The 19,352-nt window shown below is 39.9% G+C and overlaps 1 protein-coding gene across 1 annotated transcript; it reads left to right on the forward strand.

The window, feature by feature from the left end:
* The first annotated feature begins 726 nt into the window (after nucleotides 1-726).
* On the forward strand, nucleotides 727-17,303 carry tfap4 (transcription factor AP-4 (activating enhancer binding protein 4)). Its single transcript, XM_042504199.1, has 7 exons — nucleotides 727-1,068; nucleotides 7,599-7,764; nucleotides 7,855-7,953; nucleotides 8,063-8,233; nucleotides 8,926-9,075; nucleotides 12,322-12,489; nucleotides 13,215-17,303. The coding sequence occupies exons 1-7, from the start codon at nucleotides 980-982 to the stop codon at nucleotides 13,371-13,373; spliced, it is 1,002 nt and encodes a 333-aa protein (XP_042360133.1). The 5' UTR covers nucleotides 727-979; the 3' UTR covers nucleotides 13,374-17,303.
* Nucleotides 17,304-19,352: the final 2,049 nt, after the last annotated feature.

The following is a 19,352-nucleotide window of genomic DNA, read 5'->3' on the forward strand; positions in this document are numbered from 1 at the left end:
ATTTCTTTATTTATTCTATTACTTCTTTATTAACTGATTTATTTTTTCTTTATTTAAATTATTTTATTTTGGGGGTGTTTTCCCCCCTTTTTTCAGTTTTAAAGTTTGGGGTGTTTTTTTGTTTTATTTTATTTATTATAATATTTTATTTTATTTTTTTTGTTTGTTTTAGATTATTTATAGATTTCTGGTTGGGTGTCTTTTTTTTACGATTTTTCTGCAATGGTACTTTTACTTTTGCAACTTTAAGTACATTTTCCTGATCTTACTCACTTGCTTTTACTTAAGTAGCATTTTTAATGCAGGGCTTGTAACAGAGTATTTTCACAGGGTAGTACTAGTACTTTTACTAATGGATCTCAGTACTTCCTCCACCACTGATAATCGCCGACTGGAGGATTCTTGGATTGCTTTAACTCAACACAACCGCGCATTTAATCACGAATTAGCAGTCAATGCCTCACCATAATTCCCATTAAAGACATATAATCCCCTTTTTCTTCAACAAGCGCGTTTTCTTGCGCGTGTATTTCGGCACTAAATAGTCCTTTGTTTACATGCAGTCCCCCGTCTCTGCGGAAGGAGGCTTTTGGTAGTGCAGTGTGACTCCTACCAGCTGTTTCCCGCCTTGAAAGCCATCCGATCAGCTGCATACACACACACACACGCACACACACACACACACACACACGGTCATGCAGAGGGAGAAGAGAGCAGCAGAGAGGGGAGGGAGAGAGAGAGAGAGGTAGAGCGCCACACACAACGAGGGAACCCCATCAGCTGGAAGTCGAGTAACATTACAACTCTCAGCAGCCTCAAACTACTACATTACACAGACGAGGAGGTTCATATCTCCTCTGAGGATTTAACGGGATTTCTGCTCTCTAGCGTCATCATTTTTCTTTTATTCCACGGAGACTGTTTGCTGTTTTAATTATTTTTGAGGAGGAGGAGGGGGGCAAACTGGCGAGAGGCGAGCATGGAGTATTTCATGGTACCAGCTCAGAAGGTGCCCTCCTTGCAACATTTCAGGAAAACGGAGAAAGAAGTGATCGGAGGTCTCTGCAGGTGTGTATACATGTGCTCCGTCCGGCACGCTGCGTTTATTATTATTATAAGCCATCTGTTTGGAGTAGACGCACTTAGCGATGAGGCAACATGCTTGATCTGTTATTGTGTACACGACCCACTCATGGTGAGCTGCGGGCATTAATAAGCATCAAACACTTAAATTAAAATGCGTCCGAGCCATTAAGGGGTCTATGTCAGCTTGCTGCATCCTCCTAGTGATGTTATTTCCTATATTTTGTTGCGAAATCGATGTATTTTGTGGCTAACAAACATAAACCACGTGGTTCCGTGCACACCACGCTGCTACTCCGCTCCAGAGCGCATCCATGCACTATTTATCCTTAAATTACCCCCAGTGTCACCCATGGGTGTTGTGATTTATGTGAGAAGGGGGAAATGTTATGTGTTTGAGTGTCACTCGGTGTGAAAGGATCTGGTTTTGCCGCACACATCGGTGCGGGCTGCTGATTTCGCTCAGCGATCCGAAGTTATTGTGGGTAGTGCGGCCATGCTTGTGGCTTGTGCTAAAAGTGATGAGAGGGGGTCTGGCGTTTGTTTCCTGTTTATGGCGCCCTGTTTTGGTCCACTGCTAACGTGAATGTGCACAGCTGCTGTCTAAATCGCCCCACAGTCGACGTGGCGATAGTTTTGCTGGTGTTTCTGTGCGTCTTTTTCGCGCTAACGAGTCGCCTCCACTGCGTCTTTTCATCCCGCACCTCTGCCATGCTGCCTGCCGCATTGTTATAATGGCGGAGGACACGAAAAGTCTGCTCGGAGCACGGAGGTGGTGTCGGGCACTGTGGCCATAAAGAGGGGTTATTTGGGCTTTGGGGGGGGGACATATTGTCTTCAATGTGTCCAGTAATGATACATTTCACGTCCGCGGAAAGGCAGGAAAAATTAAAAGTGGTGTTATTAATAAGGGGTGTGTATGTCGCGGAAGGCCCTACGATACGTCCGCAGCCCTGTTTGAAGAGGGAGGCGGAGGGATCTGCTGCTGCTGCTGGCTGTTGGTGGTGACGCGGGCAGTGTGGGAAATGTAGTCTCTCTCTTTTTTTTTTTTTTTTTTTTTTTGTATTTCTCTTTATATTGGTTTATATGAACACACAAAACAAAGTAAACGACCAAATGAACACGAAGACACTTTGGGCATTGAAAAAATAATAAAATGATTAAATAAATAAAACTAAGTGCTTTAAAAAAAACAATTCTGTTCCAGCTGCCATCACACTGATAAACAAGCTGTAGGAAGATTGCACTTTCAAAAAGGTCATTTTGGAGCCTGTATTTATGATTTATTTATTAGTAGTTTTTACGTTGTTATTATTTAAGGTTTGGTTTTGTAGGTTAATTTTTGTATTTTTTTTGTATGTATTTTTGCACAGGAGCACTTGAATTGTTCTGTCTTTTATCTTCTTGTCATGTATATCCTGTATGTTGTCTGTGGTTTCTGACAACTGTGTTAAATTGATGCCTTGCACTTTGCCCTTTATCCTGCAAACCAAATCTACCTATGGGTGCAAATAAAGTAATCTCATCCTGAACCTGTGATTAAAAATAAAATAAAATAAAATAAAGGTAAAAAAAATAGAATGGCAAGCAAAAAAATAAGACACATTTTGTTGTTAGTTTAATTTGGATCTAAATTTCACACAGGCCAAATGAACTGGGACATAAAATAAACAGAGCTAAGAAAAGCAACACGAGAATGCCCATACTCAGTAAACAACTAAGTATTTCATGTCCAAAAAGGAGTAGGAGGAAGTGAATACTTATCAAATCCTACCTCTTTTTTCAATTTTTCAATTTTTTTAAAAAAAAAAAACTTAATTTTTTAACATGAATATTCCCTATTTCTGCCCCAATATTCAGCGTACACATCTTAATCAAATCATTCAATTAATTTACAATTAAATCCATATCATTATTAGTTACTTTATTCTCGATCTGAAAATGATTTTGGTATCCTATTTTTCCTTTTTTTATGTTTAATGATGTCATATAGTAACTTCCATGCATTTTCAGTATTATTTCTGTTGTCCTCCAGTAGTTTATTGTAATAATCCCTTGTGCTGCTTCGCATCATATTTGTGAGTTTGTTTTTATGTGTCTAATATTTGTGCGGTGCTTCTTCTATTCTTTTGTCTAAAAAAGATTTTATTATTATAATTAAATTATTAATTATAAATTATAAATAGATTTGCAAAATGACAATAGATCAGTGGCCAGTACACAGACGGACATTAATAATATTTATCAGATAAAATGCATAATGAGGCAAATCCAGTTGCAGAAGCTACGCACAGATCAGGTGTATGCAGGGGCGTTCCTAGGATTTCAGTTCATTCAGGGCTTTGGCAGGATCCTAATTCTCCCTTGCCACTTATTTTTAATATATAAACTCTATTATTATTATTATTATTTATTTATTTGCTTTTTTAATGTGATTTATAGCCTTATTTATACTCAAAGTACAAATAAGTCCTGGTGTGAATCTTTTTATTTTCATTGTGACTTAGCTAAATATCTGTGCACCCTATCAAGGGCCACATGTGGCACGCAGCTGTCAGCTGAGTATCATTGCTGTATAACTCAAATCTAAGTATACTTGCATGTCTTCCAATCAAAAGCATAAAATGACTGTATTTTCGGTTGATATTCTAACACATAATAAAGAATAATAATCTAATCTTTTTGCATTTAGTTGCAGCCTCAGAACTTATGATTATTTTCATTTTAGTTTAATATGTGATTTAGTCCTAAAACATCAGGAAAAAGTGGAAAAATGCCCATCACTATTTCCTAGAGTCCAATGTGATGTCTGCAAATATTTTGTGCTGCTTGACCAACAGCCCAAAGCCCAAAGATATGTAATTGACCATAAATTTATGACAAGGAAAGCAGCTAATTGTAAAATTCAAAACACTGGAACCATCAAATCTTTGGCTTTTTTTTTTTTTTTAAATAACTTAAATGTTATCAGTTTATTAACAATTTATCGACCAATCCTTCAGCTCTGTTTAGTTGTTTCTGTTTTAGGCATTAATTCAACTCTTATTGGGACCCAGTCTGTACTGGTTTGTGTGATATGGTGAAGTCCAGGCCCAGTTGGTCATGTTTTGGCAGTGGATGTGTTTGCTGGATGTGCGGCTGCAGTGTTGCTACGCGTGTGTGTGTGTGTGCGTGTGTGTGTGTGTGTGTGTGTGTGTGTGTGTGTTCACACACACACGCCTTTTCTCATCTGTGTCTGCACAATTGTTCCCAGTGTTTGCACTGAGGCAGCTGAGTCAGTACAGATAAGAGCTTGGCCAGAGAGGGTCCCAGAGATACTGAGCTCGATACAGAGAGGATGTTAGAGGAAGTTCGCTTAGAATTTCCCCTCAACTGAATTACTACATATGGCATATTGTGTCAGTTCACCACAGATTTATATGAAAGGAAATATTAACAGGTTCAGTGCTGCTCTAATTACATCTCAACTGGAGTTATCAGCACTGGTGCCACTGTAAAGAGGCCTTTTCACCACGTGCGGTGCTCGTAAGGTGTCTTGTGAAATGTCAGTTCTGCTTCAATGGCAGGAAACATTCTCGCTCCTTGAGACCTTTCAAAATCATAACTTGAGATTGCATAACAGTACATATTAATGTGTCACTTTAACACCTGTTAAGAAATGTCACAGGGCTAGAAGAGCAGTCCCATTTTGTGTATGCACCAGGACACTTTACAGGCTTCCCACAGTCATGGAAAACCTGGAAAAGTCATGGAATGTCACAATCGAATTTTCCAGACCTGGAAAAGTTGCAGGATTGGTCAAAGTCTTTCACAGTTTTTGGAAAAGTCATGGAATTCCTTTTGTATTATGAAATTGACAGAATAATCCTCGCGGATAACCTTCCACGTAATGTGTAAAATTAACAGCGAATTGATTTTCCGTAGCTGAAGATGTAACGTAGCCCTAATATATGTCAGCGTGTGATATTTTGCTTACCACTGCATATGTTTTGTTATTTTCTCCCGGGGTCCGTCTCTTTTGAATAGAGTTGGAATCTGCCAGGCAAGTAGGGCAAGAAAAAGAAATCCTTATAATGGGTCTTTGAAAAGTCATGGAAAAGTCTTGTAAATTTTGTCCATTAACCCTGACTTAAGCATACGGGGAACTATGGGATCGCAGTCTTGTTTTATGGCAGGGGTCTTCATTGTTTTTCAGGCCAAGGACCCTTTAGCTGAAAGAGAGACGCAGCAGGGACCCCTTATTACATGTGCTGTGTAAAACTGATTTGCACTTGAGATGAATCTGTGAATATTTTTCTCATTTGTGCTTCACCGTTGCTGCAAAGTCAGCAGCAGTTGCAGCATGGCAAGGTGTGACAGCCGTCCGCTCTGCACTTTCGCCTGGGGTTTATGAGGTGGACAGTATGTCATTTTCTTGCTTAAAAAGTTACAGAACATTTCAATTTGGCTCGTAAGTGTCCGTACACTTGGAATTATATATGAGCCAATTGGCCAGTATGCTTTACAATATTAAATAACGGTTCATCTTGGTGTTGTGGATAAGTGCCTCACAGTGATTTGGCGTTAGTTAGCTGACATCGCTCATCCAGGGTTTCCACGAGTCCTTAAAAAGTGTTAAAAGGCATTGAATTCATGAATCTAAAAATAAGGTTTTAATGGTATTAAGTGCCCTAAATCAGTCTTTTAAAAGTCTTAAATAAAGCTAAGACAGAGGATTTCATGAATCTTTTTCTCACATTGCATTGTAAAATGCTCAAAATCGAGGATTCTTTATTGTCATTCCAGCCACGCGAACAAAATGAACGTCTCGGTGATCATTAAATAATAAACAGAATAAATAAAACCCTAAGCCGGCGAATAAGTAATTAATAAATAAATAAATAGATGAAGTGAGCAGTGCAGTGTAAATTCAACAGTAATATCATAAATAAATACTTTTTTAAATAATATATATACAGTTTACTGAATGCCTCTCTCAGCTCTGTTCTACCCTCATCTCAGCCACAAGACAATATTTTTTAAATCATAATAAACATTTGGGCAAAAATATCCCTGACCCTACATAATTAACATTGGTTTGTCTTTTAAAAAAATAATGTATAGACTCATACAGAAATAATCTCTCACAATCATCACTTATGACCCACTATAGGTGTTTGGCAGTGTGTTTGTCTGCAGAGACTTTGCCCTCTGCTTAGGTTTTCTATTTTTTTTTTTTAATTTTCTGGATGTTATGGCGTGAACCTCCACAGCGCTCAGATGAGGTCTTTATAAAAAGACCAAGTGCCAAACTGTAAACAGCAGTCGAGACACAAGACTGAAAACAACACAAGTATAGTGAGGCGAAATGCCAAACGAGTAAATTTAGGGTTAGCTTTTACTTTTGCTGGTGAGCGTGTTTACAAACAGTTACCGAAAACCCTGCATAATATAACTTTAATGGTTCGGTAAAAATAAAACCCGACAGCAATGTGTCTTTTAAGGGCAATCCGTAGACCTCAGTGTTTTTTTTTTTTTTATTCCTTCAGATAACAAATGATTTCAATAAGACATTTAGTCACTCAGAATCAAAGAGCAAAGAAGTTGGCAGAAATGCTAAAATCTTCCCCGCACAGCGGGGTTGTGATCACAGGAAAACTGTATTTATGTCCAAAGCTTTTGTGGAAAACAACAATTTTACGCCCATCCACTATCAGATGTGGGAGTAGAAAAAAGGCAGATTGAGATTATTTGGGTTCCCAGAAAAGGATATTGAAACAAAAACTAAGGTAGCTTGATGTTGTTTGGCTTTAACCATTAATCTGAGTTAGATACAGTGGTGGACGATGTATTAAATTCCTTTACTAAAGTTAAAGTACTGATACCACACTGTAAAAGTACTCTGTTAGAAGCAGTACAGAAGCCCCGCAATGAAAATTGTCATTAAATAAAATAAAGTAGAACTAGGAACATGTACTTAAAGTATTGACAGTAAAAGCACCTGATGCAGAAAAATCTAAGACAAAATAAACTCAAAATTATTCTAAATACACTAGTAAATGACTGAATTGCTTATCAAAATGTTTGGGATAAATTTCCCATCAATCAGCTAAGTAATTAGTCAACTTAAAGTTTCAGCTGGTCTTGTAAAAACTGTAAAGTTGTAGTTTAAACTGTGCAGTTTAATTTATACCAAAACACACTTTACCAACTGTAAGGTAAGGTCCAACCCGAGAGAGCTTGTCATTTTGTGTTTCTATGGGAATTTCCACAGGCCTTGCAGCTTATTCAGTAAGCCTTTCAAGTTTTTTGAATACTTAAGGTTGTTTTTTTAAAGCAAGTACTACAGTACTTTAAGGCAAGTAATAATTTTACTCAGCAACTTTCGCTTGTATTGGAGTAATGTTTGAACAGGCGTATCTATACTTTGACTTAAGTAATAGCATTGTGTGCTTTGTCCGCCGCTGTCAGGGTGATGAAAGTGTATGTTTTAGTTTGTCCGACTAACTGCTGTCCTCCCCCTCTCCTCCCCGTAGTCTGGCCAACATTCCTCTCACCCCAGAAACAGCTCGGGACCAAGAGAGGCGAATTCGCAGAGAGATTGCCAACAGCAACGAGCGTCGGCGTATGCAGAGCATCAATGCTGGATTCCAGTCACTTAAAACACTCATCCCACACAGCGATGGAGAGAAGCTCAGTAAGGTGGGTCACAGAGAGAGTTTTGAGTTAGGTGATGAGTTAGATGTAGCTGTAAGGGGGCTGTAACATTGTTCTTCTTTTCTTTTTCCCCAGGCTGCCATCCTGCAACAGACAGCGGAGTACATTTTTACTTTGGAGCAGGAGAAGACACGGCTATTGCAGCAGAACAGTCAGCTCAAACGAATCATTCAAGTAAAGCATCACCGAGCCAAACCTGAAAAAGGCTTCACCTGGATTTTCTGTCCTTCAGTATCATCAGTTCATCTAAAACGGATGTCCAATTTCTGGTTGCTCTCTCTAGGAGTTAAGTGGTTCCTCCCCTAAGAGGAGGCGTGCAGAGGAGAAAGATGAAGGGATCGGCTCACCAGACATCCTGGAGGAGGAGAAGACCGAAGACCTGAGGAGGGAGATGATTGAGTTGAGGCAGCAGCTGGAGAAAGAGCGCTCAGTCAGGATGATGCTGGAAGATCAGGTAAAAGGAACAGCCACGATGTTTGATTTTGGGCTGTCCTAGACGAAATATGATTGACGTGAAAGATATGTAGCGATATCTTCGGTCACGGCTGTAAAACGGCGGTCCTGTGTCGCACAGTGAGAGAGGTTCAGGGATGGCAGTTGTCCTGGTCTTGCAATCAAAGACAGCCTGGGGTAAAGTTCTGCCAGTGTCAGAAATTTGGGATGACCATCTGACTGTGTGACCGCTGTTACATCCTACATCTGTGAACCAACCAATAGAAATGCAGCATGAAGCACGCACTGATCAGCACGACACTGCTAAATGCTAGTAGATGCTAATAAATACTTTGTGCAAATGTTGAAAAATTGGCGTGCCAAGTTTGCCTCTTTTCCACAGCCAAAGTCGCATCCACATTCTCCTTCTGCTCTTCTTCAGAGTTTTTTCAACAAACATAAACTGCTGCTTTAGTGAGGGCTTGATTCATGTTTGTTTACCTTTTTCTCTCACCACTACAGCAGCGTAGATGGATGACACGCTGACCAAGTTTTGTTCTTGCAAGTTTAATAGATCGATATCGCACACTGCAGCTTGAACTGAACTTATAAGATTGCTAAAATCTCCAGTCTGCAGGAGGCTTCACTTTCAATTTCACGAGTCCAGACAAACACACTGACTAACATCGTTTTATCCCCCGCTCTGTGTGTTAGATGCGTTCACTGGATGCTCAGTTGTACCCAGAGAAACTGAAGGCGATCGCCCAGCAGGTCCAGGAGCACCAGACCCAAACACAGAGCCTTGTCCATCTGCAGCAGCACAAGCAGCTGGAGAGGGATCTAACTCCAGCCCACAGCCCACAGGTTGGAAACATTTGCATAAGAGTCTGACTCACACATAAACAGTGAAATCCTTGGGAGAGTTGCTCTCATGTGCTGATAAATTTCACTTTTTATTTGTCACGGGTTAACTCTCCCAAGTCTGGTGTGCAAAATCTGGTGTTCACATTTCAGGACTAAAGGAATACTTTACACCCCTCCCCCACATTTGATGATGCAAAATTATTTTTAAAATATCTGTTTACAAACTGTCACACAACTCGTTCAGTAGTCAAGTCAATCGATTTTATTTATAAAGCCCATTATCACAAAACACAGTTTGCCTCAGCATATGACATCCTTTACTTAGACCTTTACTTAGACCTTAGACTAAGGAAAAACTCCCCCCCAAAAATCCCTGTAACGGGGGGAAAAATGGAAGAAACCTCAGGAAGAGCAGCTGAGGCCCCACTGACAAAAACGGTATATTTACCTCGCTGGTCTCTGGAGCTGCTGGTCTACCACTGCCTCGATCAGTTAGTTAGTTTGTGTTATTGTGTTATTTTGGTGTTGTAAAAGTTAGTTGGGACCTTTTTTATCAGTGAAATCTGGCTTTGAAGAGAGCATAGATGCGTTTCGCTTTCAATTCAGTAGTAGTCCATGGGAATGGGCTTTTTGTTTGGGAAGTACCAGACATGAAACTAGATAAATGACACTTGGATTATACTGTGCTGGCTGTGTGAGTTTTTAAACAGATTTTCTCATATAGTCTTTTTCTGTTGTTAAACGTGGACTCCTATGACCGCAACCCATCAAGACTTTTCTCTGTTTTTGGATTCTTTGTACACTGTTTTTTCATAAATTCAACTCAAGACATAGATGTAAATATTGGATCTGTCTATGGAATGGCAGAACATATAACAAAATGTTAAAAGACTTGTGTCATAACAGACTTTATTAGAGCTAAATAGTATTTTTTTTAATCTAAAACACACAATTTTCTTGATTGAAAGGAGCAAAAAAAAAAAGCTTTGGTTTGATCCACATTATGACTTAATTGTGTACCTGTCTGACACTCCCGATGCCATTCTGCAAATCTGCTTTACAGTGTTTCCAGAGGTTTTCAAACAAGCAGACAAACCATGTTTCAGCCCAGTATATTTTGAAAACCAGTTCATTTTGGGCCCGTTGGCCTATATTCATCAGGCAGCTGTCCAAGTTCTCCTCCCCCTTCCTGTTTGTAACCATAACATTTTTCACACTTCAAGAGTCAATCATGTTGAAGCATACTACATTTTAAAATGCTTACACACACACACACACACACACACACATACACACACACACACACACACACACACCTCTGAACTAATCTCACAGTGTACAGTAGATGTCACACTGACAGCCTCTTCCATGTCCTGAGTTAGCGCTGTCAGCAGCTAAGACAGATTTACAGCGTGTTGAATGAGCAGCTCGCACTTCTTTGTGTTGTGCCTGTCTCCTGCCCTGACAGCCGCAGTATCCTGTTTCTGCAGGCGAACGCTAACTGAACATGATGCCAAATCAATTGGCGGCTGCTGTCTGCCCTCCACTACTTGCGGCAGCTGGGCGCTGGTAGTGAGAGATGATTGATGAGACGCTCTGGGTTAGTCATGTGACACTTTTTGACTCCCCAAGCACATCTGAGCTATATGACCTCAAATCAATATCACTATGAATTGACAAAATTTACCCCAGCACTAAAAAAGTAATGAAAATATTATTAACTCTTGTTAATATATATCTTCTGTTTTACTATAACTAAAAGCTTGATACACCCTTATATCACATTTTAACTTATTCTATTGAAACAGTTACTTGTAAATAAAGGAATTATATATCCATCATATATTATAGTGCTGACATATTATCTGCCTGGCTGATTATCGGAGCTGATATTTGGCATTTTGCCGATTATCTGTATCACGGTTTTATTTAAATGATCTAATGCAATTTTCATTTAACTACATTTTTAAAAAAGTTGCAGGGAACTTGCTGTATATGATGTTTAAAGGTTCAGTTTTGATTAAACTTTTGCTAAAGGCATTTAAAGTTTTGTATTGGGGTTTGTTATATTCCAAATTCAAAATTTTGACAAATTTTTTCATTGTTATTGTAAATGCATATAAATTCTAAATATTGGTTATCAGTCTCATTAAGAAGTACTAATAATCTGTATCTGTATCGGCCCTGACAGACCAGTGTCAGTTGACCCCTAATATTTTCCATCAAAAACAACACATAGAAAATTGACAAAATTCAACAAAAGGCTCACTAATTAACTTTTTTTCTAGAGCTTTCAACTCTGTCTCAAAGTTAACGGATGGTATAAGTTAGAGAATCACTATTGCCTCATTTCCAATGTGTGGTGCGGCTTAACTCGACACACTTTTGGTACCAAGTCGTTTTCAGTATTTCCTTTTCCACTGCAGATAGAACACTCTTAGCGTTGGCAAGAAAATGACAGCTGCTTTTATTCACTCTTACACTTTAGTGATTATTGGATCTTAAAGCGTTTAAAAAGATGTTTATGAATTTCAACCAGATTATGTGAACTGCAAATGTTCTATTTCCTCACTTGGGTAAATAAAAGTGTCAGAGCATCATTCCTGCGTGCTACAGCCTGTTTTGTGCTAAATGATGGAAAATCGGCAAGGTGCGGACGTTCTCTTTGCATTATCGGTGAAGAGAAAAAACAGCAAGCTGAATGGAGCAGTGAGTTTTTGCCATCTGGTAACAACCTCGCTTATATAATAAGGTGCTATCTGCAGTGGAAACACATTTAGAGTTGAGGTACATGTCCGTATGGATTACATACAGTTTTAATAAGGGTACTATACCAAAAGTGTTTGATGGAAACACGGCTTAAGTGGCATGCCCAAGAGAAATCTGAGCGCCCCCTACTAGCACAATTTCTGCAAAAAACTAACTACCTTCCCAATAAGCTTGGTTTTTAGAGGCAGCTCAGTGAGAAAACGCGTTCCCCAAACATAAGGACTTGATGAAAGCTTCCTAACATCTGGCCTGGTTAATATTAAATGTGCTGCCCATCTGTATTCCCAGTTATGTGTGTTATGGTGCCTGTGTATGTGCACTATTTTAGCATGTTTGAATTTTAAAATATATTTTTATGGTAGTTTGTGCAGGGCATGATACCTGAGTACCATATGACAGCACTGTACCACTACAGTTTGTTACTGTGTTGTAGTGGTGACATAAGAGTAATGCATAATAATTGCTCCCTTCTACCAGGTGTTGGCCCCGGCTACCCCCCCTGCACCTACACACCATGCCACAGTCATCGTCCCTGCACCTGCCCAGCCTCCCCAGCCCCATCACGTCACCGTGGTAACCATGGGCCCGACATCAGTCATTAACACAGTGTCCACATCTCGACAGAACCTGGACACCATCGTTCAAGTAAGACGGAAGAGGCAGACTTTACATCAGGGATACTCAACTTACTTTGCTTGGGGGGCACTTTTACAAAATGACAGGAGGCCAGGGGCCAGTCGCAGTACCAAACATGTTTCTAGGATTTTAGGACATTTCTCAGATTTTTATGTTTGTGGGATTTCAGGATCTCTCTATGATTTTAGCATGTTTCTAAGATTTAGTACATTTCTCAGATTTTAGGATGTTTCTAGGATTTTAGAATATTTCTAGGATTTTAGGACATCTCTCAGATTTTAGGGCATTTCTATGATTTCAGGACATTACTATGATTTTATGGGACATGTCTAGGATTTTGGGACATATCTAGGATTTTAGGATGTTTATGGGATTTTACGGCATGTCTAGGATTTAAGGACAATAGGGGCTTAGCTAGGACCTCTGTCTTGGGGGTGTGGTGGATCCTCCACTGGCACTTTTAATAAACAAACTCTACTTTGATGCTGTTTTATTCACTCTGGCACCTTATGTAAACTTAAAGTACAAAAAAGACTCCCAGCGTGAATCTCTTTTTTTACTGAGAATAAGGAAACGGTTCATGGATCACCTGACACCCTATCAGGGGCCAGAGTTGGCCCACGGGTTGTAAGTTGAGTATCACTGCTTTACATGATCCAATCTTGCTAGAAGTTTTCACATCTGAACACTAGAGGGTGCTGTCATCTCTGACATCGCTTGCTTTCTTTCTTCAGGCAATCCAGCACATCGAGGGCACCCAGGGGAAGGCTTGTGTTGGCGAGGAGGAGCAGCGGAGGGCGGTCATTGTCACTTCAGGCCGTGTCCTCTCTGACGCGGCGGGCTCAGACACGGCCTCAAACAGCGACGGGCCCGACGATTGCTCACTGCCCTGAGTTCACCCCCGATGTCTTGTACACCTACATACACGCACACACTTACACAAAAAAGGGCCCAAGCAGACCAGGGCGACAGGAGGCTACAACCCCACAGCACTCTGGACATTAATAGGGCTGGTAGACAGATTGAAGCACTCGTTTTTTTTGTTTTCTTTTCAGTGCACACTCTACATGTTGTACCGTGATAGGCAGCCCGAATAGGTTTACACTTAGACACATTTCTCTGCTTCTCGTCCCCCTGCTCTCTCACACAAACTCGTGTCTGTCCATTAATCTATAGAGAGGCTATTATTAGAGCAGTTACTTCACTGACAGATCTATAAATGCTCCGTCATACTGGATACCAGAATGTCTGCTAAACATCACCAGGACTGTTCTCTTTATTCGGCCATATGACTGACCAACGAAACAGGAGACAAAGCGGTGTGTGGCGTCATCATGGCCCAGAGCAGTTTAGACAAATATCCTTTTAAGCCTCCTTCTCTGAGCTGTTTGTAGAGACATGGTGAGCTAACAAGGCTGTCTAAAAGTTTTTAGGCTTCTGGCTGGAAGAATAATGTTTTTATTCTTGTGAAGTCTAGTTTTTCATGTTTTGTTTCTGTAAGGCTCCCTCAGCCAGCTAGTTAAAGTGACTCTACTGGAAATGCACACACATACACACAAAAAAAAAGAAGCACCACAATAACGGGATTTAAAAGCAGTTTTCTTGGCTGACAGGTGCTTGTAGGAAATGAAGTGCAGCTCAGGAGGAGAGAGTGCGCTTACTGGTTCACAGCTCTATTCTTTTTGTTTGTTTGTTTGTCGCCTTTTTTTTTTTTTTTTTTTACTGGGCTGGGTTCCCAGTAATCCCATACATGTATTTGGCATGTTCTTGTTTTTACTCATGGCTTGACAAAAAATATTGATGCTTTGACATTTCTTGACACCCTCCCCTTTTGAATATAAAAGCACCTGGCTTGTTAAATAAGCTAATCTGTGGGCACTCTTTAGTAATTCCCACTGGTTCTGGTGTGTGTGTGTTTGTCCCACTGAGCGTAGTGGTGTCCCAGACTCTGGCAGTCTGCAGCAGCACCCCTTTCGCCTTGAAATTATGTGTATGTGCGCATAACACTCACATATACAAATACAACTGACATACAATCATTCATTTGCTTAATCCTAAGGGCTGGCTTTGTTTAGCCCTTAACAGTCTCTTGTCCAAATGTTGGGACATTTATCAAAGCAGTGTATACTTCAATTATGAGGAAAATGCCCAGTGAAGTTGTCTGAATGTGCCACACATGCTCTATGCATTTCCTTAGATTTGTCTTTGTGCGCTTTTTGTGTAGCTTTCTTCACTATTTAGCCGTTTCTGCTTCGATCATGCTCTTAATGTTTTTGGCTGGAACGGTTGGTTGACAAGACGGACTTTAAGACATGTAGCTGAGAGAGGCAGCAGCTTACCTTACTAAAAGCCCATGGGTGCAGTGAGGCACTGTGAAGCCAGCCTTAACACAGCCGCCAGGGTCTGAGTGATGTACCTGAACACTTGATCTGGGCCGTTTGGTGGCCACTGGAATCCCTCTGCTTTCCCCCCCTTGCCTGTCCAAACAGGCTTGTAAACACCTGGGGTGTGTAAGAATTAGGGCTGGGCAATATGGAGAAAATCAAATATGATGATATTTTTTTTTCCAAATACTCAATACTGTGGGATTGACTATTGGTGCTTTCTCAAAATTAGGGCTTTCCTGAATAGAGTGCTCCAGGAAAGAGTTTTAAAGCCCAGGAATTAGTTAATATTTCATCACTTCCTGTTCCCTCATCTCAAAGAAATGCCCAACTCAATGACAGCTTTTATGTCCTTAAAGAGTAACTAAACCCCCAAACCACCCTTTTTGGTCAGTTGAAAAAATGGATATTTAGGAGTGTTAGTGATTGATTCAGGTCCAACTCTTGACATCTGAATGTAAAGTATTACAATTATACATATTGTGTAAAAATATGCATAGTGGCTGTCCTCTTAAGGTTGAAAACTGGGGACAGGAAGGTGCTGTGGATCAAGAGGTGGCACGATTAGGTAACTTGGTGTGTCTTAGCCCCCTCCCAGCCCTGCCCAATATAGAGACTTTTTACACATTCCAGGGAGGAGACTTAAGCCAAAAGTGTGGGGTTTATTTACTCATTAAAAAGGCCGTTGCTAACAATTGGCTAAATGAAACTTTAAATGCCATGTTATCTTTCAAAACTGTTAGGATGTTGGACGTGTTAGACATCTTGCGAGCACATCTGTAAGCCCGTCACAGGTGATCAAACTGCCCCCAGTTTCAGTGACATTAGATGAGAGAGAGTCAGAAGTTTAAATGCAAAAACAGAGTTTAAATGTCCTTATCTTAGGATAACTATAGATAATAAATGTTGGATTACTATTTCTCAATTTAAGGGCTATTTGGGGTTGGATTCATATATATTCAAAAAAACTTTTGAATAGTGATTTGACATTGATTACCACAGCAATATTTACACAATGAGATGTTTGATAAGAATTGAGAGCGATGTGTTTTATTGACTTAGTGGGTAAATAATACAACTGCTAGAAAAGTCTGCTAGAATAGGAAAATTACAGCACTTTACTGTAACGCAATATCCAAAATCTACGAAGAGATCTGCACCATATCACTGTATCGATATAATAGAGATATATTGCCCAGCCCTAGTTAGAATATATATTCCCAGTTATTTTGTCTTTTACTTTTTTGTTGTTATTATGAACAGGTTGCTGGTTTACTAATTACGTTCAAGCGCTCCTGATTTTTTTTTCTCCCTTAGTATCTCAAAATGTATTTGAATACTGACACCTGGTTGGATTTACATGTATATTTGCAGCTGTTGGCCCCTTCGTGTGCACTATTAAAGCCAGATGTGTGGTGGGAAAAAAAATTCCACATTGAAATGTTGACATTCCATAACATTTTACTCATCTTTCCCTGTCAGGTTACTTTTCAAAAGTGAACCTGATTTATTTAGAGATTAGAGTTACATTTAGTGCTTTTGACACATCACTGCTATTTTATAATTGCATTTAGGGACAAACACTTTATTAGAGTCACCTGCATCGATGCATAGATGGAGCTTTGAACTGCTGGACAGATATTGTGTTCGATTGAACGCACCTCATCTATCATGATTCATGTCATGGAAATGCCCTTTAAAGAAATATTGATGTCAGCTGCTCTGAAACGAGTGACGTGTCTGTCAGATTAAATCATGGGACTATTTCCCAGCACCTATCACTATAGGAAGGGGATTCCTGGATATCGAAAACGTGTTTTTGCAAGCTTTTGCTTTTTCCTCCGAGTATCTGCATTTGATAGTTTTCTGCTGAATACCGGAACTGTTTTATTTCCATCTGTTTTACACTCTGTCCTGTGTGTTAGGAAATGTTATGTGGACATATCAGATTGTCAGATGAGTGGGGTGGGCCTGGGGATCAGTAAATGGGGTCAAGATTACAAAGCACTTACTGTACTATACTGGAGTCCGCCTCTTTGTTATGTATAAAGGGGCATCTCCTCAGCTGAAGCTCTTGAGGTTATGAGTAAAAGCCGCACAGCTGTGTATCCCCCTTTCCCTCCTTGTCCACACCTACATCTTGTCTTGTTTGCCCTTTGCATTTTTTTAATTTTATTTTTTGCAAAATCCTTTACGCTGTTTTTGTTTATCTATTGTCAATATCTCTTGTCTCCCTTCACATTTCACAGCTCCCTCCTCTCCCTCTCTTTTTGTCTGTTCTCTGTAACCTTTTTTTTTTGTTAGACCTGTCGGTTCATATGGTCATCAAGAAGCTATTTTGTGTCTTTGTTTTGTTTTTAAGAGAAATGTTTTGGGGATAAAGAGGCTTGTGCCTTTGTAAAGACAGAATAATAAAGTTTGTACTTTGTTTTTTACGCATTGGGGCTAGTGTGTGTGTCTTTTTTTTCCATTTTCTCTCAAAATGTTGACTGTTCTGAGGTACAAACACATATTATAGCACAAAATAATGACACAACAGATGAATCTGTCTCCTCTACAGCTCTGGTTGGCCATTAGTCAAGCCATACCGCTGATGCACAAGTGTCCGTTCATGATTGGTGGCTGGGATTTTGAATCCCCTCCCTCTCTTGCTCAACAGCTCATTGCTAAATTAAGATCAACCACCTTCTCCATGACAGTTAAAACGTACACGAGGGACAGTAGGTGGCATCTCTTGCCATCATCTCCTGACATGCATTCATTCATCCCAGGCCTCTTGTTCACACCCTCACACATTCATTCAGAAATACCTCTGGTTTTTGTGTCCACAGCAGCTCAATCATTCCTGATTTTTAGTAATCTATTGCAATGTGCAGTAACTGTTAATAAGCGTAGAGTAAGTGGCCAAGACCCCAACAATTAATTGCATTATTAAAGCGCAATTTTTTTTGTCAAAGTAACTAACTGGAACAATATTTTCAAAATTAGTCCAGTATGGAGTGTGAACACTGCAGCTGGCAGCAGCACCACAGACTAATGTAACCACTCAGGGCATTTTTGCACAGTCAATGTATATCCATTAAAATGCTTGTTTTTTTGCATCTGACAGGATCAAGTTATTTTTATAAGTGTCTGACAACTTTTGGAAAGAAGGTCAAGAGGACACTGGCAAAAGATGCTTGGAAGACGCTGGATTTTGGTTACTAGACGTTGTTGCAATTGAATTTTGAATTTTGGTCACCCAACCTCACAACCGAAATTCAATCAAATATCCATGTTTTTTGCCAGCTGGACAGTGATGTGAGGTATTGAGGAGGCCTCATGTCAAGTAAGAGTTGTTCTTATTGGACATTAAGACAGACATCCAAAGCTCCACTGTAGTTTGTGTTAATAAGCAAAGGTGTTACAGTGCACTTTTTGTGGTTTACAGACAAACTTAAATAAGTCTGTAATAGCACAAAATAAACCTTTAGACATTAAGTAGTGTAGCTACTGTTATGCTTTTATTTTCCATTGCCAGTGATAGCAACATCAAAGCCGCAGCTAACAGCACACTTTGAAAAAGACAGCGGCTGATGCCAGTGCCTGTCATCTGTAATTAACAAAGAATTAATGTTCCCTAGAATTCATAAAAGCTCATCAAACGCACAGATTTCCTCATAAACAAATCTACTCAGCCACATCCCACCACCAGTGAAGTTCCTTAGGATTAAGGCAGTTTTACGCACCAAAATGAACATGCTGTATTGTTTGGACACGCTTCCTGAATCATTTGGGATGGACATGCTCGAGTAAGAAACTCCTGCCATATTTGGGGATTAATTTACAGTTGAGATGTTGATTCCCAAGGAACTGTGAGATTATGTTCAGCACAGTGTGTCTGCTTGAGTGTGATAAAGCAGTAATCCGCCTAGCGTTTAGCTGTGTTAGGGATTCTAGGTTGACTCGGGGGTCTGCATGTTCCAGACATGCCCTCTCTTCAGCTCTCATCCCTCTGCTGTCACACACACAGTCTTATGATGATTATTTCCCAATGTGGCAGCCAAGTGAGCATTGTGTCTTCCTTACCACGTTGAGAGGGTTGACAGCTCAGTTACTTTATGTACATTTAGTTTTTGGGGACTGAAGGTGGTAAAGTTGTTACAGCCATTTGATCGTTCCTTGTTTGATGAAGCAGCCTCATTGTGAAAGATTGGATTCCTTTTTTTTCATCATCAGTTTGCAGGAAAGTAATGTTCCTTTTCAGTCTGATTAGGTGAAGTTACTGACCCTAAAAACTCAAGGCAATGCAGCTTCAGAAAACACGTGCAAATGGATGAAACAAAAAAACTGAGAAAATGTTCACTAATTTGACAGTACTTGTGCAGCATTTAGAAGAAAAAAAAGCTGCAAAGACAGAAAACCAAATACAGGAGCACAAAGGCTTAGGCCTTGGCATCAGTGCAACAACAAATGGCTAAATCATATGGTATACCATGCAAGTCATCA

The sequence above is a fragment of the Plectropomus leopardus genome, chromosome 17, assembly GCF_008729295.1.
Source record: "Plectropomus leopardus isolate mb chromosome 17, YSFRI_Pleo_2.0, whole genome shotgun sequence".
In the NCBI taxonomy this organism is placed as follows: domain Eukaryota; kingdom Metazoa; phylum Chordata; class Actinopteri; order Perciformes; family Serranidae; genus Plectropomus; species Plectropomus leopardus.

Coding starts and splice junctions, on each gene's coding strand:
- tfap4 (XM_042504199.1), top strand. CDS start 980: ATGGAGTATTTCATGGTACCAGCTCAGAAGGTGCCCTCCTTGCAACAT. Junction 7,954..8,062: donor AGCTCAAACGAATCATTCAA/GTAAAGCATCAC, acceptor TGCTCTCTCTAG/GAGTTAAGTGGTTCCTCCCC. Junction 9,076..12,321: donor CTCCAGCCCACAGCCCACAG/GTTGGAAACATT, acceptor CCCTTCTACCAG/GTGTTGGCCCCGGCTACCCC.